This window comes from Cervus canadensis, chromosome 28, assembly GCF_019320065.1.
Source record: "Cervus canadensis isolate Bull #8, Minnesota chromosome 28, ASM1932006v1, whole genome shotgun sequence".
NCBI classification, from domain to species: Eukaryota; Metazoa; Chordata; class Mammalia; order Artiodactyla; family Cervidae; genus Cervus; species Cervus canadensis.
The window spans coordinates 1,498,147-1,524,408 of NC_057413.1; the positions used below are offsets into that span (position 1 = coordinate 1,498,147).

At 56.6% G+C, this 26,262-nt stretch overlaps 1 protein-coding gene across 1 annotated transcript; it reads left to right on the forward strand.

Annotated features, from left to right (window-relative positions):
• The first annotated feature begins 1,573 nt into the window (after positions 1–1,573).
• On the forward strand, positions 1,574–12,828 carry WRNIP1 (WRN helicase interacting protein 1). The gene is made up of 7 exons (XM_043450314.1): positions 1,574–2,453; positions 4,170–4,361; positions 4,794–5,035; positions 9,127–9,356; positions 10,304–10,459; positions 11,518–11,597; positions 12,127–12,828. The coding sequence occupies exons 1-7, from the start codon at positions 1,716–1,718 to the stop codon at positions 12,400–12,402; spliced, it is 1,914 nt and encodes a 637-aa protein (XP_043306249.1). The 5' UTR covers positions 1,574–1,715; the 3' UTR covers positions 12,403–12,828.
• Positions 12,829–26,262: the final 13,434 nt, after the last annotated feature.

A 26,262-nucleotide genomic window follows, 5' to 3' on the forward strand; every position in this document is an offset into this window, starting at 1 on the left:
CCTAAAAACGCAAGGTCCTTTTCCTTTGTCCTGTCGCTTCCCTTCAAACCAGTTGTGTTTTCTGCTAAGTTGCTATCCAAGCCCCAGCTCATCACTAGGTACTCCGTGTGTATGAGACCCGCACATGTTCACAGTCCTGTTTTTCTCTTTTTAATCGGCCTTCTATTGGTTAAGCTAATAAAACTTAAGGCGGAATGAGGAAATTTCTCTCTAGGCTCTGAAAACCTCTTCTCAAACTACCTGCTTTTGTGAAGTTCAGGGGCTGTTTGCTCTGGGCAATAATTAAAAGGTTATATAAAAGTTCGTGATCCTACAATTCAAACTGCATGATGGCCAAAGGGTAAAGATTCTTTCTCAACTTTTTTGCTTACCTCTTCTAATCAGAAAATCGGGTTTCAGTCCTCTTTACAATTGCAGGGAGGTTGCAACACATACTTGAAATCCAGTATCAACTGAAAAAATATTTCCTTTGCTGTTCATTTTTATACTATCCTTTATATACTGATAGTTCTCTGTGGTGCTGGAGAAGACTCCTGAGAGTCCCTTGGACTGCAAGGAGATCCAACTAATCGATCTAAAAGGAAATCTGTCCTGAATATTCATTGGAAGGACTGATGCTGAAGCTCCAATGCGTTGCCCACCTGATGCAAAGAACTGACTTACTGGACACGACTAGGCGAGAGAACAAGTTCTCTGTGATCCATTCCTTTTTGTAAAATCATCTCACAAGAAGAGACTCAGACATGCCTTAGGTGGTTGCCTTTCGGTTAAGTTTGAAGCAGTTCTTATGCAGATAAATTAGAAATTCCAGTCTTGTCAACTTTTAGGAAAGTCAATTCTTCCCTAAAAACGTTTCGTTTGTTTTCATCCCACCTCTGTTTCCTTTCTCTAAATACCAAAAAGTCAGGTTTGTGACACGTTTTTTAATTAGTTTCTGAAGAGCTGGAACGGGGCTCAGAGGCCATCCCTTCGCCCACAGGCCAGAGATTAGCGGGTCCCAACCCGACGTCGCTCGTCCGCCGGCGCCAGGAGATGCCCGCGCATTCCTAACGTTTAACTACGAAGCGGCCGTGAGACACCACTCGATTGGGGTAAAAGGCCAACAGTCTGGGGAGAACGGTGCTAGAAGTGTGTCTCCGGCCGCCACTGTGGGTGACCCTTCGAACTGCGTGGGACCCGTCCCTGACCAGTATTCCGACGGCGTCCACCGTCACCCCCACTTCCCCGCCCTCTGACTCCGCCCTCCGCCCCCTACCGCACGCAAAGCCACGCCCCTCGCGCAGCCGCGGCGCAGGTCCCATCGCTCTGGCGTCCCGCCCGCGGGTGGGTTTGCGCATGCGCAGCCCGCCAGCCTCCCTCGGCGCCGACCGGAAAGAGACGCGCGGCAACCCGCCGGGCCTCCGCGAACTACGTTTCCCAGCAGGCCGTGCGAGGCGCCGGCGCCGGCCGGAAAAGGGCGCGCCTCAGGCCGCCGAGCGGCCGCGGACTACGTTTCCCGTCGGGCCGTGCGAGCCGGCGCCGGCGGCGGCCGTGCGGGCTACCGCGGACTCCGCTTCCCGGCGCGCCGCGCGAGGCGGCGGGGCGACGGGCAGAGGGCGGGCCGACGCGGGCGGCCGGGACGTGAGGCCTGAGCGGCGCTCTGCGCCGGGCCGCGCGCGTCCTGCCGCCTCCCGGAGCCGGGGGCGCGCGGCGCGGGGCCTAGCGCGGCGGCCGCCATGGAGGTGAGCGGGCCGGAGGACGACCCGCTGCTGGCGCAGCTACACCGGGTGCAGTGCCCCGTGTGCCAGCAGGCTATGCCCGCCGCGCACATCAACGCGCACCTGGACCGCTGCCTGCTGCTGCACCCGGCGGGCCTAGCGGAGCCCGCGCAACCCCGCGCCAAGCGGCGCCGGCCGTCCGAAAGCTCGGCGCTCAAGCAACCGGCCACACCGACGGCGGCCGAGAGCAGCGAGGGCGAGGCGGAGGAGCCGGACGACGGCGGCGAGAGCGAGGGCCGCGAGAGCGACGACGCGCCGCCCACGCCCAGCGGCGCGCGCCTGCTGCCTGACTTCCCGGGCGCGCGGCCCGGCAGCCCGGGCGGCAAGGGCGCGGGGCCGCGGCCGGCGGCGGCGGCGGCCGGTGGCGCGTCCCCGCGGAGCTGGGGCGAGGCCGAAGCGCCGGAAGAGGAGGAGGCGGCGGGCGACGCGGACGGCGAGGACGACGCGGGCCGCTGGGATGCGGACGCGGGTGCCGCCGCATTCGGGGCCCCAGGGGGCCGCCCGCGCGCGCCGGCGGCTGAGGAGGTGCGGCAGCTGCTGGAGGGGAAGCCGCTGGCCGACACCATGCGCCCCGACGCGCTGCAGGACTTCGTGGGGCAGGGCCGCGCCGTGGGGCCCGAGACGTTGCTGCGCTCGCTGCTCGAGGCCAGTGAGGTGCCCTCGCTCATCCTGTGGGGGCCACCGGGCTGCGGCAAGGTCAGCGCACCGTCCCGGCCCTCTGCGAGGGGAGATGGGGGGGTCCGATCAGCGCCCCCGAGGCGTCCCGACCCGCCCGCACCCCCGGCTGTTAGTAGCCCGATTCTCGGGGAAAAGACAGGTGGCCTGGAGCAGTTTCCCATTCGGGAGTGTGTCCATTCAGTATGGAGAGGGGGGGCGGAATGCAAAAAATTTTAAATTTCTGTTGTGCTTCCTTCTGTTTAGATGTTGAGTTTCTTGTTCATTTGTTTTGTTCTTGCAAACAGTTCTTTATCAAACCTTGAAACTGTACTTAACAGGGCTGACCTGAGAACTCCTTCCCTTTGCAAGTCGCTTTCATCCGCTGTTTTCCATAGTTTCTTACGATGCCTTGTCCTTTATAGAGAAGAAACGGTGCGTCTTGGTGTCCAGTGCTTTCTTAGGAATTAGCACAAGCCCAGAGGTGGGCGCTTAGGATGCTGGAATCTAGAGAACCGAGCATTGGAAGAACACTTGAGCAGCAGTCTAAAGGAGGCAGGTGTTAAGACTGAAAAACGAGAAAGCCAAGCGGTGCTTAAATATATACATTTTATCTGCTGGAAAAGGGAGAAAGCACCACAGAGTGGAAAGCAGAGCCCAGGATTGGGTGTAGAGGAGCTCAGAGCTGTGAGGCTCAGACACCTTGATGGTGTTTCTTTGGTTCTTCTTTCCAGCTTTATCGTCTGTTTATGTGTCTTGCTTGTCTTGTGGTTTCCTTTGGTCAGGAACTGTCAGATTTAACCCAGATAGCAGGGTACTATGCAGTAGCATCCTTACTGATTCCCGAGAACTCTTTACTTAAGATGGTCAGAACGGTTAATCAGATGGAAGAGGAGGAAGAGGCAGAGAAGAAAAAGAACGTCCTTGGGGCGGTGAGCAGGGCGCACTCAGAGGATGCGCGGCCGGAAAGGCAGTGTGCTAGGCTGGTCAGTGCAGAGGTGGCTGACCGGTCACAAGCCAGGCATGTGTGGCCTCTGGGCTGGGTCTGGCTGAGGAGCAGCCACAGTGTCTGATGGGGCCATGTGACCTTCAGAAAATAAAATGCCCCCTTGCCACTCATTCCGGGGCGTATTTGCCCCTTTTCACCCTCATCCTTACTGTTGCACTTCTTTGCCGACAGTAATAATAAACTTAACGAGAGCGTGTGCGTGTGTATGCAGCCCCCAGTAGGCGCCAGCTGCCAAGCAGCACTTTTCTTTGGAATTCTTTGCTTCCTGGGAAGCATTGATGGAGGCGTTGCTGCTGCCTCACTCCATCCACAACGGACGGTTGCACGTGCTGGTTTAAGGTCACCGTTGACCTTCCAGTTTAAGTGCTGGTTCTCTTTAGCGCTGCCTGCGAGCTTCGGGCTGTGGGTCTGTGCCTCGCTGGTTGGTGTTGCTGCTCTCTTGGCTGGGTGAGGTCGCATCTACCACCAGGCTCTGCTGCGTCCATTCAGCAGCTCTTTCCAGAGATTGTGGAGATCTTAGTGTCCCCCGAAAGGCATCAGTGGAGTTAGACATGAAGGAGAGGAGGTCAGAATTAGCTGAACTTTCAGCTGCTTTTCCTGCTTCATGTGTAGCGTTTTTTTAGTGTGTGAAGACGTGCTGCGCTGTTGCAGATGGTTCTCTGCTGCCGAGCGCACCAGTGTCCAGGCCTCTGGTAGGTGCTGGTGCCCGTCCCTCCGTCTCACAGCTCCCGCCCTCTGTCTTTTCGCAGACCACGCTGGCCCACATCATAGCCAACAACAGCAAGAAGCATAGCATCAGGTTCGTGACGTTGTCAGCAACCAGCGCCAAGACAACCGACGTGCGGGATGTCATCAAACAAGCTCAGAACGAGAAGAGATTTTTCAAGAGGAAAACCATCCTTTTTATTGACGAGATTCATCGGTTCAATAAGTCTCAGCAGGTTCGTGCTCTTCCTTCCGTTTCCTTCTGGTCCTTGCAGGTGTGGACTTGAGTGTGAAGCCTGTGCGGCCACTGCACACGGGCTCAGGGTGGGGGTGGTGGTGATCTCCAGGAGCCCAGGCCCTCCGCCCTTCTCCTTCACGCCTGTTACCCTCACTTTTTCTTAGCATTTTTTTGGTGGCCAGAAAATGCTTCCTCTGTCTGATAAATGAAATTGTAGGTCTATCCCAGGGCTGTTGATAGGAGAAAAAGTACTTTGGGTCAAGTTTCCAAGTTTCAGGCATTTGTAATTGAAACATCAGGACAAATGGACAGCTTAAGTTGCTGATCGGATCCTGAACTTGGGATTAGGAAAAGAAGGAGTAGCCGGCTCACCCTGGATCCTGCAGGCTGTCGACTGGGGTCAGCGTCTTGTGTTTTCCTTCTTGATCAGGACACGTTCCTTCCCCATGTGGAGTGTGGGACCATCACCCTGATCGGGGCGACCACGGAGAACCCCTCCTTCCAGGTCAATGCTGCTCTCCTGAGCCGCTGCCGAGTCATCGTGCTCGAGAAGCTCCCCGTGGAGGCCATGGTGACCATCCTAATGCGGGCCGTCAACTCCCTGGGGATCCAAGTGCTGGACTCCAGCCGCCCTGCCGACCCTCTGAGCCACGGCGGCAACAGCAGCTCCGAGTAAGCAGCTCTGGCTCCGGGTTGCGGGGGGGCACCTGGCTGGGCTGGAGGGCAGGATGGGCGCATGTGGTGCTGGCCTGCAAACGGCTGCCCTATCTCTGCAGGTGGAGAGACCACCCATCCTGGGTGTCCCCACAGCTCCTCCGGCTGTGACTAACCGCCTGGCCCCGGCTCTAGTTCTCAGGTGTTTGCCTTGGTGCCAACAGATTCTGGGCTTTTCCTTGCACACCTTTTTATTAAGGCTCGCAAAACCTAGAGAGGCTTTTTTGATTATTTTCTTCATAGGAGAAACATGTCATGAATCTTTCGAAGTTTATACTCAGATTCCAATTTTCTTTTTCCTGCAGTTTTTTTTTTTTTTTCTGTAAAACATTGATTAAGAATTAGTGGAAACGTTACTGTAAACTTTTTCAAGTGTTTTTAGGGTGATTGTTGTACACTCTGGAAGTCAGAGACTCAATTCCACGAAAGGAAAGAAATTGTAACTGAAAATGATGCCTTCAAGGCTGTCTGTTTCCTCCGGGTGATGTCTCTGTGTTGTGAGAGGCGCGTGAGTCTGCTCACACGCGGCATGTGTATCATGGGCCATCGATTGCCTTACGTGGGGCAGGGCTCTTCCCTTATTTGTGTTAGAAGCACACCTCTGCCGCCTGCTCCTGCCCCAGATGCAGGAGGAATTACCTAGGGCACTGGAAAGCCTGGACAGGGACCCCCTTCGGCCAGGTCGCATGGCTTGAGGGTCAAGCCACCCACGCAGGGGCTGAGGAGCCGAGAGGGCCCCGCGGGCATCGGTCGTTGAAGCGTCAGTCGTGAAAGCACGTCACTGTCTCCGGACTCAGAGTGTACTCTGCTTTGGGTGCTGGTTGCTGAGGTCCCTGAACACCTCCCTGTCTGTCCTGGACCTGAGCGCCCCTCCTCGCCCTCGCCTGAGGCCTCGAGGGGTCTCAGGGTATTTCCTCCTCTTGAGGCCCCACGCGGTGTCAGCGGGGTTGGGAGGAACTGGCTACGGGCTGGAAGCTCTGCAGCGTTGTTCTTGGCAGTCAGTTCCCATTCGGAGACTTGCCTCGTGACCGTCCAAAGCAGGCCTTTTTATTACTGCAACACATCTGTGTTTAGAAAGACTGAGTTTGGACGGGGGCAATCCTGGAATGTGGCTCATGTGAAAGAGGGAATGAGGAGCCATGGGAGACCAGGTGGACTCACCCCATGCCCGTGACTCCAACCTGATGGAAGGGATGACAGTGGGAACAGAGCGGACTTCAAACACCAAGGGGAGGATTGCATTTTCCAGCTGTGGAAAACTCACCTCTGTCTCTAAAGGCTTTCTCGCAGCCTACTCATTGGCCTCTGTCGTCACGAACGAGGCCCGCTCACCGCCCGTCCGTGAGGACTGGGCTCTGAGACCACCTGGACCCCTGTCCTCTGCCCACGTCCTGCCCCGGGGGTGCCCGGCGCAACCACAAGGGCGGTCTGTGCCCCCGGCGCTGACCCGATGGTGGCACAGCGGCAGCGATCCACCCCTTTGTCTGGTGCTGACAGTTTCCGAGTTGCCTGTTTGGTAAAAAGACAATACTGAGAGATCTGAGTACCTGGCTTGCTTTTCAAAAGAGCGTTTTATTATGAAGGTTGCAGACTCTGTGTGATGTGACCCAGTTTTGTTTTCAAAGCTTGAGTGGATGGTCACAGGATAGACATGTACTGGGTGTTGTGAAGGTTCTGCCTGCCCCAGGCCCGCCCCCAGCTCAGTGAGGTGAGTGGTTAGTGGGTGGGCGGTTCGCAGAGCGGGCTCAGCAGGCGCTCCGGGTGCTGGGGATAAGGGTTCATGGTGTGTTCTCTTGTGTACTTCCCATCTGTCTCAGTTTTTAAAAATACACGTTCCCTCCTGCGGCTGCGGGGAAGCTGAAGTCGGTCCACTCGGTGTGCAGAAGTGGGGCCTGTCTGCCAGGCCCTGCAGGTTGAGGACCCCGTCCTGTGGCCCCAGCGTCGGGGGTGGAGATGATCGCCTCCAGAGGGCGGCCCCGCGACACTCAGGCCTCCAGCCCCACGCTCCCCCGACACGTGGTCCTGCGGGCGCTCTGCTGCCCGTGGCTCTGAGGAGAAAGGCCGTCAGGGTCACTAGTTCTGGGGCGAGCTGTTGAGGCCGTGTGGGTCTGCCCGCCCCCCACACACAGACTAACACACATACACACACTTGTGCAGACACAGTTACACACAGACACACACATACACACAGATGTGCGCATATAGTGCACACTTGTACACATGTATATACACGCTTAGACACACACACAGACACACATGCACTTAAAACACATGCACTTACACACACATATACACTTATACAGACACACATATACATACATCACACACAGAGACACAAATACACACCTGTACAGACACACATAGACACACTTGCAGACAGGCACATCAACACACCGACACATATACACATATACATGCACACTTACACATACACACACGCTTATGCACATACACAGACAGACACTTAGACATACGTAGTTATGCACATAAACACACGCAGTTAAACACACCGACACACATATACACACTTATACAGACACATATACATCACACAGAGACACACTTATAAACACACACACATATACACACTTATACAGACACATATACATCACACAGAGACACACTTATAAACACAGACACACACATATACACACATATGCACAGAGACACGCAGATGTGCCGTCAGCAAGGCTGCCCTCCCCTGCAGCTCCCCCGAGCTAACGCACCTCCTCTGCATCTGGCCCCCCGCAGCATCTTTTATCTTTTGTGTGGGTCGACTAGTGTTTTTCCGTATCATCAAGAATTCCCTTTGGAAGTGGCTGTCAGCTTTACAAAGAGCCAGTGCTGTGGTCTCGGTGTGTGTTATGTCTGGTCAGGAGGGGCGGACGGGCCGATGGGAGAGCCGTCTGTTGTGAGCTGACTCCTGGGGGCAGAGAGGCAGCTGGGATGCTTGGCTCTGGAGACACGGCATTCATGAGATGCCAGAGATGGGCCTTCGGGGGCAAGTGTAGCCTGGGATCCTCAAGGCTGTCCCCCCAGCTAGGCGGGCACCCTCAGTGAGCACTCCCCGCCCAGGCCGGTGGGGCCTTTGGGGTTGTTCTCCAAATAGCTGCTTCAGATGATCCGCGTCGATTTATTAATTGCTGTGCCATTTCCAGCTGAAGGTTGGCAGGGACATGGCTGAGCTGTAACTTTGAACCATTATATTTTGCTTTGTATGTATATAGCTAGCCACAAAGAATAAGACCCCTCTACATAGCTAAGTTTTGGATATCTTGTCTAACTAGACAGAATAGGAAAAGTTGCTCAGTTAGACTCGAAAAGGAGTCACAGTTAGACCTTCTTGACAAAGGCCCACACGTGGTCAGTGCCCCCGTGGCCGCGTGCTCCAGGCCAGCGCCAAGGGACTGGGGACAGGCTTGTCTGTCAAGTGAAGGACGCGTGCCTATAGAGTTGTCCCTCAGAGTCTGCAGGGCATTGGATCCAGAGCCCCCCCCCACCCCCGTGGACACCAGAATCTGAGGCTGGCGGACACGCAGGCCCCTTTTCTCACAACCTGATGTTTGCATAGGACCCAGAGCACATCCTCCCATGTACGCGACATTGTCTCTAGGCGACTCGTCACACCTAACACGATGTAAATAAACCACGTGTAGTTGTTGGACGTGCTCTAATGCTTTGTGAGTGGTGGTCAGTGTGCAGCAGACTCAAGCTGTGCTTTTTAGAACTATCTGGAATTTTCCCCCTAATATGTTACGTCCGAGGTGGGTTGAATTCGTGCATGTGGAACCTGGAGATGGAGAGGGCTGAATGTCGGGTGAAAAAGGACCAAACGTCAGGTGAAATAACCTTGGGAGTCAAGGGCGAGGCTTTGCTCAGCCTTGCCAATGCTGGCCACATAACAGCACAGACCCGCCCCAACACCAGGGTTTGGGGCCCGGGCGGAAGCTTGAGCCTCGGGGGACCTCGGTAGTGACCTTGTGGGGATGAGAGGCACAGCGTGCTTCAGGAGGGGGTGTCCAGGGTGTGACACGGTGGTGGTGTTGCAGGCCCTCGGTGTTCATCGAGGACAAGGCAGTGGACACACTGGCCCACCTGAGTGATGGGGACGCGCGGGCCGGGCTGAACGGGCTGCAGCTGGCAGTGCTGGCCCGGCTGAGCACCCGCAAGACCTTTGGGAAGAAGGGCGGGCAGAGCTACCCCCCGAGCCGCGTGCTGGTCACAGAGAGCGACGTGAAGGAGGGCCTGCAGCGCTCACACATCCTGTATGACCGGGCAGGTGAGTGACCCCCCGCCCCCAGCTCCACGCAGGCTGCAGAGGCCCCGCCCCCCCGGGCAGCTCCGCCCACAGCTCTGCTTCCTGACTGGGGGCTGACAGCTGGTGTGGAAACGCGGGAACTCGGGTGTGTGTTTAGTTTAAGTAGCTTGGTTCAATTGGAGTTCTTTAATGAGAGTTAAAATCCTTAATTCCCTTGTGGCTCACCTGGTAAAGAATCTGCCCGCAATGGGGGAGACCTGGGTTCAATCCCTGGGTTAGGAAAGGTCCCCTGGAGAAGGGAAAGGCTACCCACTCCAGTATTCTGGCCTGGAGAATCCCATGGACTGTATAGTCCAAGGGGTCGCGAAGAGTTGGACACGACTGAGCGACTTTCACTTTAATTCTTAAAGGCACAATTAAAAATTAAGCTTAGGTAGAAATTGATGCTTTTATTCTGTGCTAGTTTTTTTAAAAGTGCTTTTTGCCATGTGCATTTATCTGTTTTCATAAAACCATATTTACAGATAGCAAATCTGACATCAGCTCCTGTTAAATCCCTGAGCTGGAATAGTAAACATAAGCACAGCACATTTGCGTGTCTTTACCAAAGACGTGGGTGATGAAGAGAGTCCCCTGTAGACGAGGGTGTGTGTGATTCTGGGCGGTCGTGCTGGAGTCGGATTTCCACCCCTTTGGAAGGAAGTGGGGTCTCCACCGTGCTGCCTTCACCGTGGACCCGGTGAAGCGTGAGGCGGAGGCCCTCTGTAGCAGGCGGGGTTCAGCACCGTCTCCCCAGCCCCGCGTCCCACTACGGCAGCTTTGCCCCTCCGCGGGGCTGGGTGAGGGCAGTGTCGGAGCTCCCCGTGCTCAGGCCCTCCTAGGTCCCTCGCTGGCTCGGCCTTCCCTGGGGTCAGCAGGAGAGGCCTGCGGCGCGGTGGGCGCGGGGCTGAGCCGGGCTCTGCGTGCAGGGGAGGAGCACTACAACTGCATCTCGGCGCTGCACAAGTCCATGCGGGGCTCCGACGCCAGCGCCGCGCTCTACTGGCTGGGCCGCATGCTGGAGGGCGGCGAGGACCCGCTCTACGTGGCGCGGCGGCTCGTGAGGTTCGCCAGCGAGGACGTCGGTGAGTGACGGCGCGGGGCGGGGCCTCGGGCGGGGGCGGGGCCCGGGGCGTGTCCTGGGCGGGGCCTCGGGCGGGGCAGGGCCCAGGCAGCCCTGGGCGGGCTGGGAAGGGACTCGGTGGAGGCCGTCGTCTGTTTCTGGGCATCTGGCTCCGAGTCACGGGTCCCCGCGGCCCTCGGTAGTGACCCCGCGGGAGTGCAGCCCGCCTTCACAGCTCGGGCCTCTGCGGCCGTGGGGTCCCTGGGACCCCGTGTCACGGCCCTGTCAGCGCCGTTCTCCCAGCGGCAGTTGCTCACGTGGTGTCCCCGTGTCGCCCTTGGGTGATTCTTGTGGCATTCACACTCTGATCTCTGCTCTATTTTTGCTCTGGAGGTCTGCGACAAGTCCTCTTTGATGTCACTACTACAAAGAGGTTGACTCCCTCCAGGCTCGGGTGACGGTTGGCCTGTTGAGCGGTGCAGTGTCTTAGACACGACCCTTGCTGACAGTGTTCTGTCAGTATGAGCTCAGTACACGCCGGGGACCAGAAAATCGGTGCAGCTTGCTTTGTCGCGGTTTCCCCTTTATTCGCGGTTTTGGCGTTACTGCAGTGGTGTAGAACAGGCCCAGGATCTCTCTGAGGTGCCCGTGTTGAAATGAAAGCAGCGTTTTAATTTTGCTTTGGAGTCAGATGTTCTGGTTTTCATCAGACAGCTCCCGAGATATTAATAGCAAGGGAGGATTCCAGGCCCAGTTTAAAGGAGACGACCGCAGAGCCGTAGCTTTCTTTGGGGTTAGTAAGTGCTCCGCTTTCAGCGGGTCCAGCCTCGTGACCGTCTTCATGGCCTCTGCTCCTTGCGTGTATTGCACGTGGTCTCCTGTTTTTCCTACTAGATGTAGAGCTTTTATCTCCAAGGAAACAGTTCTTGACCCTGCGCAGTAACCACGCCGCGCACACCTCTGCAGTCAGCTAAGATCAGATTTTGCTGAGTGATTCCTCGGTTAGAGTCTGCAGGCGGTGGGGGTTGGCACAGGGGTGGGCACTGGGACTTAACTCGCCCCTGTTCGTGTGTGTGGCAGGCCTGGCCGACCCGTCCGCGTTGACACAAGCAGTCGCTGCCTACCAAGGCTGTCACTTCATAGGCATGCCCGAGTGCGAGGTAAGGCCCCTTCGGATGGCGCCTCCCTGGGCTTGGACCGCGGAGGAGGCTGCCTGGCTCTCTGACGCCCATCTGGGAGCTTAGACGCTGGGGCGGGGGCGACCTCGGTGTCAGCAGGGGCTCGTGTGGGCTCCTCGGAGGCTTTCAGGGTTTCCTGGGGGCAGGAGCATCAGAGGAGCTGAGGAGGACGTCTCTGCAACTTCACCCACAGATAGAGCAGCTCCTGCCTAGCTTTATACGTTGGGGTTTTAAGAAGAATTTCATATGATAAAAAGTTTCAGTTTTAAAAGAAAAGCACCGGTCCGGTTTAGCCTCGCCTCGTGCAGGACCGCCTCCTCCCTGTCGTGATTACCCAGACTGTGGGCCCCGTGGGAGGTCAGCACGGGCGGGGGCGGGGGGCAGGGTCTCCCAGAGTTAACACGGGCGGCGCCCCCCCCACCCCGACCCCGCCCAGGTCCTCCTGGCCCGGTGGGGGCGGGGTCTCCCAGACTTAACGCGGGCGGCGCCCCCCCACCCCGACCCCGCGCAGGTCCTCCTGGCCCAGTGCGTCGTCTACCTGGCGCGGGCCCCGAAGTCGGTGGAGGTGTACAGCGCCTACAGCAACGTCAAGGCCTGCCTGCGGGGCCACCAGGGGCCGCTGCCCCCCGTGCCCCTGCATCTGCGCAACGCGCCCACCAGGCTGATGAAGGACCTGGGCTACGGCCAGGGCTACAAGTACAACCCCGCCTACAGCGAGCCTGTGGAGCAGGAGTACCTGCCCCAGGAGCTGCGGGGCGTGGACTTCTTCAAGCAGCGGCGGTGCTGACGGAGGCGGCCGGTGCCGGGGAGGAGGCCCTGCGTTGCCGGGGCGGGGGCCTGGCGGAGGCCGTCCCGGGCCGCCTTTCGTGCCAGAGACGGAGCGTTCCTGAGGCGGGGGCACAGCTGCTGCGGCTACATGTGTGACGTGACGTGTTCGTTTGCGCCCTGTGCGACGTTATGCTCATGAAACGTTCTGGCAGCTTCGTGCAATGGATTCACGTTATAAGGAGGTATCTATTTTGTCATAGTATTTAAGTCATAATGTCATTTCAAAGTTTAGTTATGTAGGTTTCTTTTGCTTTAAAAAATGTTTATTCTGGGTAGTTTCAAATTGGTTAAAAAAAAATGTAATTGTGGTTTAATACTGCATAGTGTTTTGGGTATTTTTTTTATATGCAAAGGTCTTATGAGCCAATAAAACTATTTCAAAGTACTCTTCAGTTCTTGCCTGTTTTCCACCTGGGATCCGCGGTTCCAACATCTGTCAGTGTTACATGCTGATGGGTAAACACAGAAAAATGACCCTAGGTAACAGAGTTCAGAAGTCTGTGTATCTATTGAAAATCCACTTTAAAAATTTTTAAGGATTTTGAAACATCATCATGATTGATTTAAGTACAGTTGATCTTCAGTTCCAGAGTTGGTTGGTTCCCATTTCTTTGAGGCAATTTCTCGGAATCGTGGCAGCTTACATTACGGCCCCAGTCCGGTCATCGTGCAGCTGACGTCACCTGGCGAAGGTTTCAGCGCAGGATGTGGCTCCGAATACTGTCTGTGACCCTGGAGGAGGAGCCCGAGGCCCCTGACTCTGCTTCCTGCCTGACCTGCTGCTGTTTGCCTGTTTCTGTGTCCTCTCGCGTCACTGATCAGACTTACCCTTTGGCTAAAGTTTTTCCACAAAGGCAGGTGGCGGAACCTGAGAAAGGACCACAGGGTCCTGCTCCGCTTCGCTGAGCCCTCAGGCTCCCTCCAGCCGTCGGGCGCCCCTCCTCCGGGAGCACCCCGTCTGCTGGTCGGCCGATGGTCTGCCCCGTGGGGGGCCCGTCCCGTCCTGGGTGCCGTTGCTTCCCCCGCACGCCACCTCTGACCTCGGGATCATGTGCGCGGCCTGCTCACGTGAGCACATCTTGCAGTTGCTTTAAGGAGCACGGAGGCCTGGGCAGCAGCACCGCCTGAGAGCCTGGGCTGCTCTGACTCCGCCTGCAGACCTGCCCGGTGGTTCGGGAATAAGCTCTCGGTCGGAGGACTTCCCTGGTGTCCAGTGGCTAAGACTGCCCCCTGCCTCGGCAGGGGGCCCCGGTTCAACCCCAGGTCAGGGAGCTGGATCCCACGTGCCGCAGCGAAGACCCAGCGCAGCCAAGTAAAGCCTCCACTGTGTGCATGCTCATGTCACGGAGTCCCGCCTGGTGGTGACCGTAGCTCACCAGCTCCTCTGTCCCTGGGATTTCCCAGGCAAGAATACTGGGGTGGGTTGCCATTTCCTTTTCTGGGGGATCTTTCAGACCCAGGGATCAAAACCACCCCCCCCTCCCAATCTCTTCTATGTCTCTTGTATTAGCTTCTTTACCACTAGTGTCGCCTGGGAAAACCCTAAAAAAATGTTTTTTCAAATAAATTGAAAAAGCAGCTCCAAGTTGGGCGTCCTGGCCAGTCGCCTTCCCGTCCCCCCTCTGCAGGCTGAGCGCGTCTTCCTGGGGTCGCAGGTGGCCGTGGTTTATTTCACTGAGTGTGTGGGGGACCCATTCAGTCTGGACACTTGGGTCTGAGTTCTGGGGCGGTTTTTTTCATTCAGTAAATACGGAGTGCCTGCCTCACACTGAGCTCTTGCTGGGAACGTCAGGAAACGACAGACAAAATCCCGTGCTGTTGAAACTGGAGAAAGAGGTTTCAGTATGGCAGTCCTCCGCTAAGTGCTGAGGAGGACGTCCTTACCCCGGGGTGGATGTGGACAGGCTGGAGGTGTGGTTGAGATGTTGGCGGCCAAGTGGACCTCATCCAGAGCTGGGGCAGGAGCCTGGTGCCCCGATACCCAGGGGTGGGGGGCCCTGCCAGACCGTGGAGGCGGCCCTTGGCAGGGAAGTGCCAGGCAGACACGGAGACTCCTTGGTTCTGGAAGACTGGGCTTCTGCTCAGCGTTTCTAGAAAAGGAGCCATGTCCTGGGCGACCTGCGCTGCGGCCCTGAGCCGGGACGGGAGGGAGGCAGGGCCCCGGAGGTGCAGGGGGGCAGAGACGGTGAGGACCCATCTGGGGATGCGGGTGCCTGCAGGCAGAGCCAGCCACATTGGCGACGGGTTGTGTGTGGCTCGTGTGTGCAAGAGGAGCTGGCGGTGGCTGGCGTTCACGGAGGGTGTTCTGCGTGCCAGCGTGGACAGCTCATCTGAGCTCTCCTAGTGACCCAGTAAACCGAGGACCACGGTGGACGTTTTCGGGACAGAAAGCTTGTGGCTCGCTCCGGACCGCCCTTTCCTCTAGGGCCTTGGTCTGCGTCAGGCGTCCCTGCAGAGTGCTGCTCTTGCCTGAGGGTCTTCCTCACCTCCACCTCCTCCGGTCCCTCCTCCTGGAACAGCCTCGGTCGGCCCGCCTGAACCAGTCCTTGTGTATGTATCTTTCCTCCTTGTTTTCCAGCCTTTGTCTTCTTGCTCTGCTCCCTGGAAGGGTTCCTCGGGCTTATTTTTCATCTTTGCCACCATCACGTTGTACATCTCCGAGAGCTCACTCCTCTGTTCTGTCCTTTCTCTTGGTTGTAACCTGTATGTGTGTTGTGATTGCTTATCTTACTTCCCTGGATGTTAAACTTGTTTTTCATTTTCTCCCTGTATGCACTCTTCCCTTCCACACTTGTTTCTGTCCGTTTGGCATCTGTCTTTCCTAGCACTTGTTCCTCAGATGTCCAGTCACCCCAGTAAGAAGCTCCTGTTCAGCTTGACGGCAGATTGGAAGCTCAGAATGTGAGTGGGGTCCAGGCGGGGTGTGATCGGATCCTCCAGAAGCCATTTGTTGGAACCTGGCATCCAGAGTCTGCAGGGCTTATCCTCTCGGGCCGGTTAGAGTCCCGGAGAACTTCCGCCCTCCCCTGGGTGGGGAACTGTCTGCCCCCTGTGTTCTGGGCGCCACACGCTCCAGCGTCCCCCAGCAGCATGCGTTTGCATCCCGGGTCTCCGTGTGAGAAGGGACCAGGCCCCCAGCTCTGCTGGGTCTGGTTCAGAGAGCCTCCTGGGGCAGGGGAGGGCAAGCGCCGCCATCGGAGCCCTGGGGATGCCCGCTGTGTAGACAGGGGGGTTCTTGGCTGCTCTCCTGGGACCCACCCAGTCATGGCTGCGGGCCCAGCCTCTCCCCAGCCTCCCATGTTGTGCTGCCCCGTCTTGTTCTCCAGCTTGAGACTCCTTTCCTGCAGGATGGGCAGGGCCTCAGGAGGAAATGAAATGAGACAGGCTTGACCCGTCATCTTGACTAGTGTTCTAGATAAGGAAAGCTCGCCGATCCCAGCCGTGGGGTCTCACGGCCCAGCGGGGAGTGGAGGGGGCTGGAGCGGCCCAGGGTGGCGGAAGCCAGCCAGCACTTCTGAGAAGACCAGGGGATGACCTGGGGGCGTGGGGGGCGGACCCAGCCTCCACTGCGAGTCCTGGCACGAGTGGGGGGAGGGGGTAGGGAGAGGGTGCCTGGCCGCTCCTTCTGCCCCCCCGAGCCGCCGGGGCCCCCCTGGCAGAACCTGCCAGGCGATCCCGGCTAAAGAGCAGCACGGGGGGGCGGGGGGGTCTGGAGTTTTGGGGGTAGGGGTGGAACGGACACGTCTCAGACCAGACGTACAGTCACTGCGTCTCAGAAGCAGCAGCGTTCCACCTGACTGTGTGCCTTGAGAAACAGTCCAGGGAGTTGGCCCAAGGTAAACAATATGTGAAAATCAGTAGCTTCTGGACTATAATTGTAATCAGCAAATGTACCAAGAAAACCACCCCGCTTCTCCGTAACAACCTGGGAGTAAACTTACTGGTGTCCAAGGAGCAGGACCAAGGTGGAAACAAAACACATCTCCAACAAAAGCAGACATAAGCCTTGTTCCGAAACGTGATTTTGTTATAAACGCCATTATTTTAAACAGTATGTAAGTTGGGTTTTGTATTCCCATCATGCTTGGCGTTTAAAAGGTGACGAGCGTGTGTGTGTTGAGTGACAAAAGGAGTGACTCCATGAGCTGTCACTGAGGTGTCGGTGCCGCTGTCTTACAGCCCAGGCCGGTCCTCAGCGTGTGTGTCCACCAGGAGGCGGCCTCCACCAGTCTCAGCCCAGCGGCCACCACACTCAGCCAGGACCATTTGAGTGTCTGTGGTTAACCCCACAGGCCAGTTACTTATTATTTATTTGTCTGATTACAAAAGTAATTGTGACCTTTGCCAAAAAGGTACCAGAGGGGATACAGCCAAAACCAAAACAGACCACATGGCAAAAAAATAACATGAGCCCGGTTTAACGTCAGTTCTCAGCGGTAAGCTCCGCCAGCTTCTTACTCTCTACCCCCTGGGTGTTTTTCCCAGCGAGCGTGAGAAAATCAGAGGCAACCTCACCTGTTCCTGAGTCTGCCTCCCTCGCCTCGAGGTTGGCCACGTCCTGGAACAGTCTGTGTGGCTCTCGGTGGCTGCACACACCGTCCAGGGCCGTGCGCTGCGTGTGAGACGCAGGCTGTAACACGGGGCTCCTGAGGACCAGAGATGCGGTCTGCACCCCAGGCCTCTTCCTGCAGGTCCTTCGCCAGCCCGGACTGTGCTGCCCTGGGCCCTCCCCCACCCAGGGAGGGGTCTGATCACCCCACCCGCGTCCTCCCCCGGCTCTCGGGGTAAAAACGGAGCCCATCCTTCAGTCCTCGGGACCGCATCCCACCCACCCCCCCCCCCAATCTAGCAGCACTCCCACCTCACTCCCGCCCTCCCTGCCCTCAGCCCCTGCGCCCAGTGGTGAAGAGCCAGGGCCCAGATCTGTCTACACCGCTTCTCCCCTGGGTGACCTTGGTCAAGGTCATCATCTTTGTTTTCACTCACTTCATCCGTGGGATGGGGGTCAAGCTGTCACCTAATGGCAGCGGGGAAAACCTGCTGAGAACCACGCACGACAGCTACAGGTCGTGAGGGTGAGCTGCGGGCGTTTCTGATTTTTCTGGTCTCAGCTCGGACGTCACTTCCTTAGGGAGGCCAATCTGGGGACAGGGACAGTCACGGTCTTCCAGTGACGCTTGACACGATTTTGGCTAGTCACTCATTGTGAAGGTCCGTCTAGTCAAAGCTGTGGTTTTTCCAGGGGTCATGTACGGATGTGAGAGTTGGACCATAAAGAAGACTGAGCACCAAAGAATTGATGCTTTTGAACTGTGGTGTTGGAGAAGACTCTTGAGAGTCCCTTGGACTGCAAGGAGATCCAACCAGTCCATCCTGAAGGAAATCAGTCCTGAATATTCATTGGAAGGACTGATGCTGAAGCTGAAGCTGAAGCTCCAATACTTTGGCCACCTGATGGGAAGAGCTGACTCATTGGAAAAGACCCTGATGCTGGGAAAAATTGAGGGCAGGAGGAAAAGGGGAAGACAGAGGATGAGATGGTTGGATGGCATCACTGACTCAATGGACATGAGTTTGAGCAAGCTCTGGGAGGTGGTGGGGGACAGGGCAGCCTGGCGTGCTGCAGTCCATGGGGTTGCAAAGAGTCAGACACGACCGAGCAACTGAACAACAATCATAAACGGGCGTGCTGCCGTCTGTGTGTCCGGCGTTGTTGAAAGTGCTTTATCATCTGTTTCTCAAATGACCATCTGAGCCACGTCTATTTTTAATCCAGAGCAGAACTTGGGACTCAGGGAGGCCAAGTGAATGTCCCGGGGCCACAGAGAGGGCTTGGAACCCAGGCAGCCTGAGTGCTCAGCCACCTGGCCAATGGTTCTCAGACTCGTGAGCCCACTGGAACCCAGAATTCCAGTCCAGTCCAGCTGTGGTGGGGTCCATCTCTAGCAGGTCCCCAGGTGATGCTTTCTCTGCTGGCCCCTGCAGACCACACTTCGAGAATCCAGAAAGCAGTTTCCGGTGGCCAGCAGGCTCTTCCGGACGCAGGGTGTCTCCCCCCACCCCGCTACCTCCCTCCTGCGCACTCCTGCTGGCTCTGACCACGTTCGGTGACTTGGGAGGCCGACCAGCCTGCCCCAAGTCCCCAAGCCTCCTGGGCCGGCCTGCCTGCCTCTCTCCCCCCTTCCACCACAGCTGCTGGTTTTCCCGCATGGGGCTTGTTGAAATCATCCACCTGGACATGGATTCACGTGTGTTGTGCTGGCCAGACCTGCCCGCAGGAGGGTTGACTGACAGTCGGAGTTGGAAAGGGTGTCTTGCTGGTTCTCATGACGTTCCACGGGGCCAGCCAGGCCCAAGGAAGACAGATTTTTCTAGCAACTCGATTTCTGTGCTCCTGGCCAATTTTGATGAACTTTTGACTTCCATTGAGAACCAGGAGTTTTAATGACTTGGCTCCTGACCAAGGAGCAAGATGCATGGCCTCCAGCCTGCAGCCCGCAAATTCCTGCCCGCCCACCCCTTCCCCGCTCTTACGCTCCAGCGAAGCGAGTATTGTGAAAACAAGAAGCCTCCTCTGGGGCTGAGGGCATGGAAAACCTCACGCTTAACCGTGGGCATCAGAAGCCCGCACTCACGTGCTCTGGAGGAAGGTGCTGGGTTTCCCCCCAGGGGTTGCGCTGGGGTCCGGGCGGCCTCTGCTTGAGCAACGGCAGGGTCCCAGCTGGCGTTCATTACCCAGCTGGAAGTTACATAACACGGGGCCTTCTAACGCTCAACCGTTCCCTGAAGCAGAAGGCATTTGGGTCAGAATCCTATGTTTTTCCCACAATCTATTGTTTGAAATGTTGCCCCAAGATCCAGCAAAGACGTGAAGGCATAACTGACCTGTCTCCAGTTAGAACAAACCGTGGCTCCCTCTGCTGACATCACACCCAGCAGCTGGTCCTGCCCAGGTTCTGGCCTCTTAGTTTCAGATGAAAAGTCTTCTGAGGGTAGCCGTGGTGATGACGTGGTAACCCCACAATGCCTGGCTCCTGGGAGGTCTTCAGCGAGCATTTGTTTAGCTGGTTTTCTTGCTGGAGAAGATGGTGGCATTGAGGATGAGACTGGTCCTCGACCGGCAGGTGCGAACCTTCCCTGGTTCGGGGCGTGGTTCCCTGGCTGAGCTGGGGACACCTGGGGAGTAGTTAGGATGTAGTAGGTAGGTGTAGTTAGGATGTGGTGTGAACTTTCTGCTTCTGCTCTAGAAGTAGGACTTGGGTCACTTTGTAGTCTTTATTTAAGCAATAAACTGATGGCAAGTCACCTGTCCACGATGCTCTAATGAAGTGAAATAAGTGTACAATGAACATGCTCAAGGTCATAATGGTGAGAGTCAATTGGACAGCTCCTGGGATCCCAGGGTATGAATTAGTGTCCTCAAGCCTCAGTGTCCTCATCCCCTGATGGAGAGTGGATTATGATGACCTCTGAAAGCATGTACGATTTGAATTCACACCAAAAAACCACTTACAGGAAACTCCATGTTTTGCTGGTGAGCCTTGCAGTTCCAGCCCCCTTTCATGATGGGACAACTAGGTTTTGAGACAAAGCCATCCTCCAGTCTCTGTCAAATCACTGCACTCCCTTGAGCTGAGGTTTGCTCAGCTTAAAAGTGAGGCTAAGAGAGGCTACTGGGCCCACTTTTACTTAGGAAGTTTCTTAGGGGAAATCACTTTATTCACTTCTGGTGCTGCCAAAAGTGAGGGACTCTTCTTGTCATTAATCCATGGCTATGTGAGGGACAATGGGCAGGTTTCAGAGGCAGGACATGGCGGAAGAAATATTTTTTCATTAACTTGCTGGTCGTTCACACAGGCGTGGATGGAACCCAGCTGGCAAACTGTTGTCTACTTTTTTTTTAATTAGCAGTTTTATTTTATTTATTTATTTGGCTTCATCTGGCTCAGTTGCAGCACCAAGGGCCTTCATTGTGGCATTCGGGCTTTTCTCTACTTGGAGTGCTTGGGCTTAGTTGCCCCCATGACATGTGGGATCTTAGTTCCCTGACCAGGGATCAAACCCACGTCCCATGCATTGCGAGGGGGATTTTTAACCCCTGGACCACTGGGGAGGTCCCATGTTCTTACCCTCTTTTCTCCACGTGGGAGAACCGCCCTGAGAACACATAATAGATGGATTTCTGCTGTTTGTTGTCATCTGCCTGCTTGGTGGGCGTCCCAGGGGGCTCAGTGGTAAAGAATCTGCCTGCAATGCAGGATACCCAGGTTCGATCCCTGGGTTGGGAAGATCCCCTGGAGAAGGAAATGGCAACCCACTCCAGTCTTCTTGCCTGGAGAATCCCAGGGACAGAGGAGCCTGGCGGGCTACAGTCCATGGGGTCAAACAAGAGTCGGACACGACTGAGCAACTCAACAACAACGGTAAGCCCTCTTGGTGCTGAAGCGGAACCTCTCTGGCCTGCCTGCCCCTGCCTCCCTGCTCCTGGGGTAGGAAGCTGTGTGTTGAAATCGTGGAAGATCCGAGGCCAGCTCCTCTCCGTGGTCTCCTCTCCAGGGTGGACATCAGATCTCACGGGAAGCCGCAGACACGGCTCGGTCTCTGAGGCAGGGCCGCTCGGGCGGGCCTCCGGCCAGCACGAGGTCCTCAGGGCCTGTGAGAAGCCAAGAAGCAGAGCCCAGCCTGGTGACCAGCATGTCTAGGGGCTGCTCCCAGGACTCCTGCCGTCCCAGGGTCTCCCGGGTGCCTGACCCGTGCTAAGAAACGGCGTCCCGAGTGGCTCTGGGACACCTTGGTGTCGTGACGCCAGGTGGACGCCTAGAATTCGGTGTGCTCAACCCAACCACCCCCTTCCGTGGGAACACCCTGCCCCGCGTGCTCAGCGTGTGACCGAGGGGTTCCTGGGAGCTTCCTCCAGGCCCCGCCCGGCCCCGCCTAGGGGCAGACTGCATGCAGCGGCCTGCTGGGCGCCCCCTCCGGTTTCGGCTCCTCCGGGCGGGACGCCCCGTGTGACTGTGGAGAGCCGGGAGGGGAGGCAGCTGGCCCCGAGGACAGCGGCTGGGCGTGTTCGGGCTGCGGGGCAGGGGCTTCCGGAGCAGCCGCACCCCTGCCGTCTCTCCAGCTGCCAGTAAACCGCCGCCTTCCGTCTTAGCCAGGTGACACGGGGTTTCAGCAACCTTGCAGCAAGAGCCCGCATGATGCCAGCGGGGGCCGAGGAGCCGGGTGGCTGGGACGAGGCCGGGATGGAGGCTGGAGTCTGAGTCAGGCCGTCAGGCTTCCAGGGGCAGAGGGCACGGAGGCTCTCGAGACACCCCCCCCCCACCCCTCCATCACTGGTGACTTGGGATTTCCAGTTTCCTATTGAAAAAGCTCCAAGTTTGTTTTGAAATGGGAGCTAAGAAGAGCGTCTGTGTGTCCAGGAGCACTGACGTCTGCTGGGAGCATCTTTCTTTGTCTTTCTTTGAGATCTCCCCGCTGGCTGCTGCTCCCCTCTTGCCGAGGGCCTTCTGCCCCCGGGGCCCATCCACCCACCCCTGTCCCGATCTCTGACACCCAGAGGAGCAGAAGAACATGAGGGGGGCCCAGGGTGTGGAGTCAGGCACCCTAAATCCACACTCTGCCCCGCAGTCTCTTCACGTAAACCTGAGCTAAAGGGCCAGAGAGGAGTCCCAGTGAAGACTCCAGGGCCTGGCACCCAGACAGGGGTTTGTTATGGACCTTGAAAGGCCCCTCTGCAAGGGTGTTCAGTCGCTCAGTCATGCCCAACTCTTTGCGACCCCATGGGCTGTAGCCCGCCAGGCTCCTCTGTCCATGGGATTCTCCAGGCAAGAAGACTGGAGTGGGTTGCCATGCCCTCCTCCAGGGGGTCTTTCTGACCCAGGGATCAAACCCTCGTCTCCTGCATTGGCAGGTGGATTCTTTACCACTGAGCCACCAGGGAAGCCCCTTTCTACTGAAAGAGAAGATTTTTCTTTCTGATCCTGGAATTATGAGAAGTGGTGGTGGTGTTTGTGTGCTGGGACCAGCCCAGGTGTAGTTTCTTCTGGACACCAGGTGTACCAGACACTCCTTCTTGTGACTCAGCTCAGTGCTGGGGATCCTTTTCCTTGTTATTAAAACATAATAAATACACAGAGCCGGTGACGCTCTGTTTCAGCCCTAAGATCAGATCACTTGCAGAGAATCTTGGCTTTCTCACAGGCATCATCGGATGGGGAAGGAACTTCTGAGTCATTCGGTCTGGTTCCAGCAGTAATCCTGGGCCACTCACTGCCCTCGGGCAGACACTGGACTTTGATGGGAGAAGAAAAAACCAAAGTCAGTTGTTCTTGATAGATTTTTGCCGTATTGGAGCTTTCTCCATTAACCCACCTAACAGATGCCATTTCCTAACGTACCTATCCTAACAGTACTTCTACATGAAACAAACAAAAAACTAGAACATTAAAAAAGTTAATAACAGGGGACTTCCCTGGGACTTCCCCTGGCCCAGGGGTTAAGAATCTGCCTGCCAACGCAGGGGACGAAGGTTTGATCCCTGGTCCGGGAAGACCCCACGTGCTGGGGGGCAGCTCGGCGCGGGCCCCTCAAGCCTTGAGCCTACCCCTGAGCCCGCGCTCGGCAGCAAGGGAAGTGGCCACGACAGGAATCTGAGCACTGCAGCTAGAGAGGAGCCCACACAGCTACGAAGTTCCGACGCGCCGTAAATAGATACGCAAAAACGTTATTGGGGGGGTGTACTTGAAACAATAGCAGTAGGTTATGTCTATGGAGAGTTCGGCCTGAGAGCAGCCTCCGTCCAGTACGTGTATGATTAACGAAGTTCCCTCCTCTCCTGACTGTGCACTCAAGTCCCCACGACGTCGTTGAGCTCCCTCGGCGTCTCTACGGGTGAGACAGGTTCGCTGGAGAAAGGCCCAGAGAGGCTGCCTTCGGGCCGAGTGGAGAAGGAAGAAGCAGAGACCACCTCCCTCCAGTCTCCCCCTCATCGCGTCTCCGTCTAAACCCCTCGGGGTCACCGGACCTGGGTACCTGATTGTACGCATTCACTTATTCTCTAACAGATTTAACATGTGAGGGCTGGGACTATAGAAAGCAGTGGGAGAGCTTCCAAGCTAAGCTTACGGCACGAAAAATGTACTCGTAACTAAAATACTTGTACGAATAATTGTGAAAGAGCTGATACTTTATGTCAAATAGTGAATGTGCTAGTAACGGGCAGGCCTGGCTCGATGCCACCTCCTAGGGGACGTCTATCACTCAGAATTGGTCTTTCCCCGCTTTACACTCAGCTGGGCTGGTACAGCACCTTCGATATCACAGCAGTTCTCATGGTCTGTCCTGTAGTTGGATTACGAGGATCTGAAGAAGGGACCAAAACAAGAAGGAAGTGGGTCTTTGCCTTCCAGGAGCCATTAGCAGCTTTAAGACAGGGTCCCCCATGGTAGTTCAGAGAAAGGTCTGCTCAGTCTTCACGGAAGCGCAGGGGTCAAGGGCAGAGGCGAGAAGGTCCTGTGCGTGTGCACGGGGCGCGTGGAGGTAAGCGATTCCACGGGTCCAGGCGTAGAAACCAGCATTCTGGAACAAGGACAGGACACGGACGGTCCTGCCTCTGTGGAGAGGAGGGTTTCCCACCGGGGCGCCGTTGACTCCCGAGGTCAGGTTGCGCTGGGCGCTGGGCCGCCCAGTGCGCTGGAGGACGTTCCCGCTTCCAGGCCTCCACCCGCTCGAGGCCCTGGTGCCTCCACTCCCCCCACCCCGCAGTCGTGGCAGCTCTGAACCTCAGATGTCGTACGTCACACGTCCCCTGGGGATGGGGGCCCAGCCCTGACGGAGAACACGGGCACACACACAGACACGCGTGTGGGAGGAGGCACGCGTACGTGGCTGAGGGCAGACACAGGAGAGGAGCAGCGGGCGCCCTTGGCTGCTTGTGACTGAGGCCTCAAAGCACGACAGAGGAGGGTGCTGTCCCCCCTAGTGTCCTCGTCCCTGGAGGCGCAGACCCACGAGGGCCCACCGTCAGCTCGTCCCCCAGAGCCCAGGTGCTCATGGGCTGCCCCCGCCCAGCCAGGCTTGCCCACAGAGCCCCAGTCCCGCCAAGGTGTGATGGCTGACCTCCGCTAGGAGTCAGTGGTACCTGAGGATGGGTCCTCCTGGAGCAAGCATTTTATTTTAAAGCGCACCTGGTTTTATAAGGTCGCGGATGTAACTTAGCCGGAGACTCTCAGCCTGAGTCAGAGGGTCTGCGGGCAGAGGAGCCGGGACCCCCAGGACAAGCTGCAGGCAAGCAGACTTCCTCCTCGGCTCAGACCAGCCTGCTTCGGGTACTGTCAGTGCTCCAGGTCTGAACGACACCTGCTTGAGAATCGGCTAAGGTCTTTTACCTTTTGCCACTAGAGAAAGGAAAAGTGCCTTGTCCTCTTTGTTGGAAACTCCAAGCACCACGCTCTTCCTGCGCCCCCTGCCCACCCCGGAAAATCCAGTCCTGGACCAGTCCCGCACAGCTCGTGACCCTGAACCCGAACTCAAACCTCCCCTCTCCTCCCGTCCCAGGCCGACCGCGCGCTCTGCGGCTGGCCTCACCAGTGGCTCTTCAAAGGTCAACGGGAATTCTCCCCACACAGCTTCTGAGCCAAGATGCACTTGCAGCAGTGAAGCACACAGCCTCCCGGAATCAAGCCCTGCGGCTCTGCCACTCTGCTTCTTCCGCCTGGTAACTCAGGAGGATGGAGAGACTTTATTCTGTGTGGGAGGGAGCAGAAGAGGGACAGATTTGCTGAAGATGTAGGAACAGAGATAAAGGGAGATATGAAAGCAACAAGGAGATTGTTGCCAGGCAACATGCCTGGTTGTCAAAGAGACAGAGCCGTCGTCAGTAATAACCCACGAGCCATCTTCAATAACAGCCTGTAAATCCCTGAGCTGGGAAATGTCTATGTCGGGAGGGGTAACGGCAAACAGTTCTCCAAAGAACCAAAGCATTGAGCTCCCCACTCCGTTCTGTAAACATGGACCTTGCTGTAAGCAAAGAAGGCTTACCCAGAGCGTTATTCATTGTTGTAACAAAACCGTGGTTGATCTGCTCAGAACGCGCAGTTTCCTATGTAACTGGTCACAGAGCAGCTCACACTTGGAGTCTTTCTTAACACCCAGGAGAGAGGAGCTGGCCAGAGAGACAGAAACCAAACACTTCATTTGAGGAATATATATATTTTATTTTGTTGACGTATAGCTGATTTACGGTGTGTTAATTTCTGCTGACAGCAGTGTAGCTCAGTTACACACATATGTGTGTGTACACGGTTTTTCACACTCTTTCCCTTCACGGTTTATCTCAGGGTGTTGAGTATAGTCCCCTCTGCTGTACGGCAGGACCTTGTTTATTTGGGGAGTATGCTATCATCACGGGGGCACACGCAGCCGTGCAGCCCTCCCATCCTTAAGCCTGGTGCTTCCTCCACGAGGCAAGATGTCCTTCAGACAGACCTATCACGGGCTCCACACACAACATCACTGGGCCTCCCCGGTGGCTCAGTGGTAGAGAATCCGCCCACAATGCGGGAAACCCGGGTTCGACTCCTGGGTCGGGCAGATCCCTGGAGAAGGAAACGGCAACCCACTGCAGTATTCTTGCCTGGAGAATCCCAAGGACAGAAGAGCCTGGTGCGCTACAGTCCCTGGGGTCACAAAGAGTCAGACTAACACATACTAACACATACAATATCTATAAACACCCACAAAATGTAAGATTAAGTGAACTCAGAGGGTGCACAGAGAAGACTCCTCTGGGTCTTTAGAAAGCAGAGGAGAGGGCGCC

Coding starts and splice junctions, on each gene's coding strand:
- WRNIP1 (XM_043450314.1), top strand. CDS start 1,716: ATGGAGGTGAGCGGGCCGGAGGACGACCCGCTGCTGGCGCAGCTACAC. Junction 9,357..10,303: donor CATCCTGTATGACCGGGCAG/GTGAGTGACCCC, acceptor CTCTGCGTGCAG/GGGAGGAGCACTACAACTGC. Junction 11,598..12,126: donor TAGGCATGCCCGAGTGCGAG/GTAAGGCCCCTT, acceptor GACCCCGCGCAG/GTCCTCCTGGCCCAGTGCGT.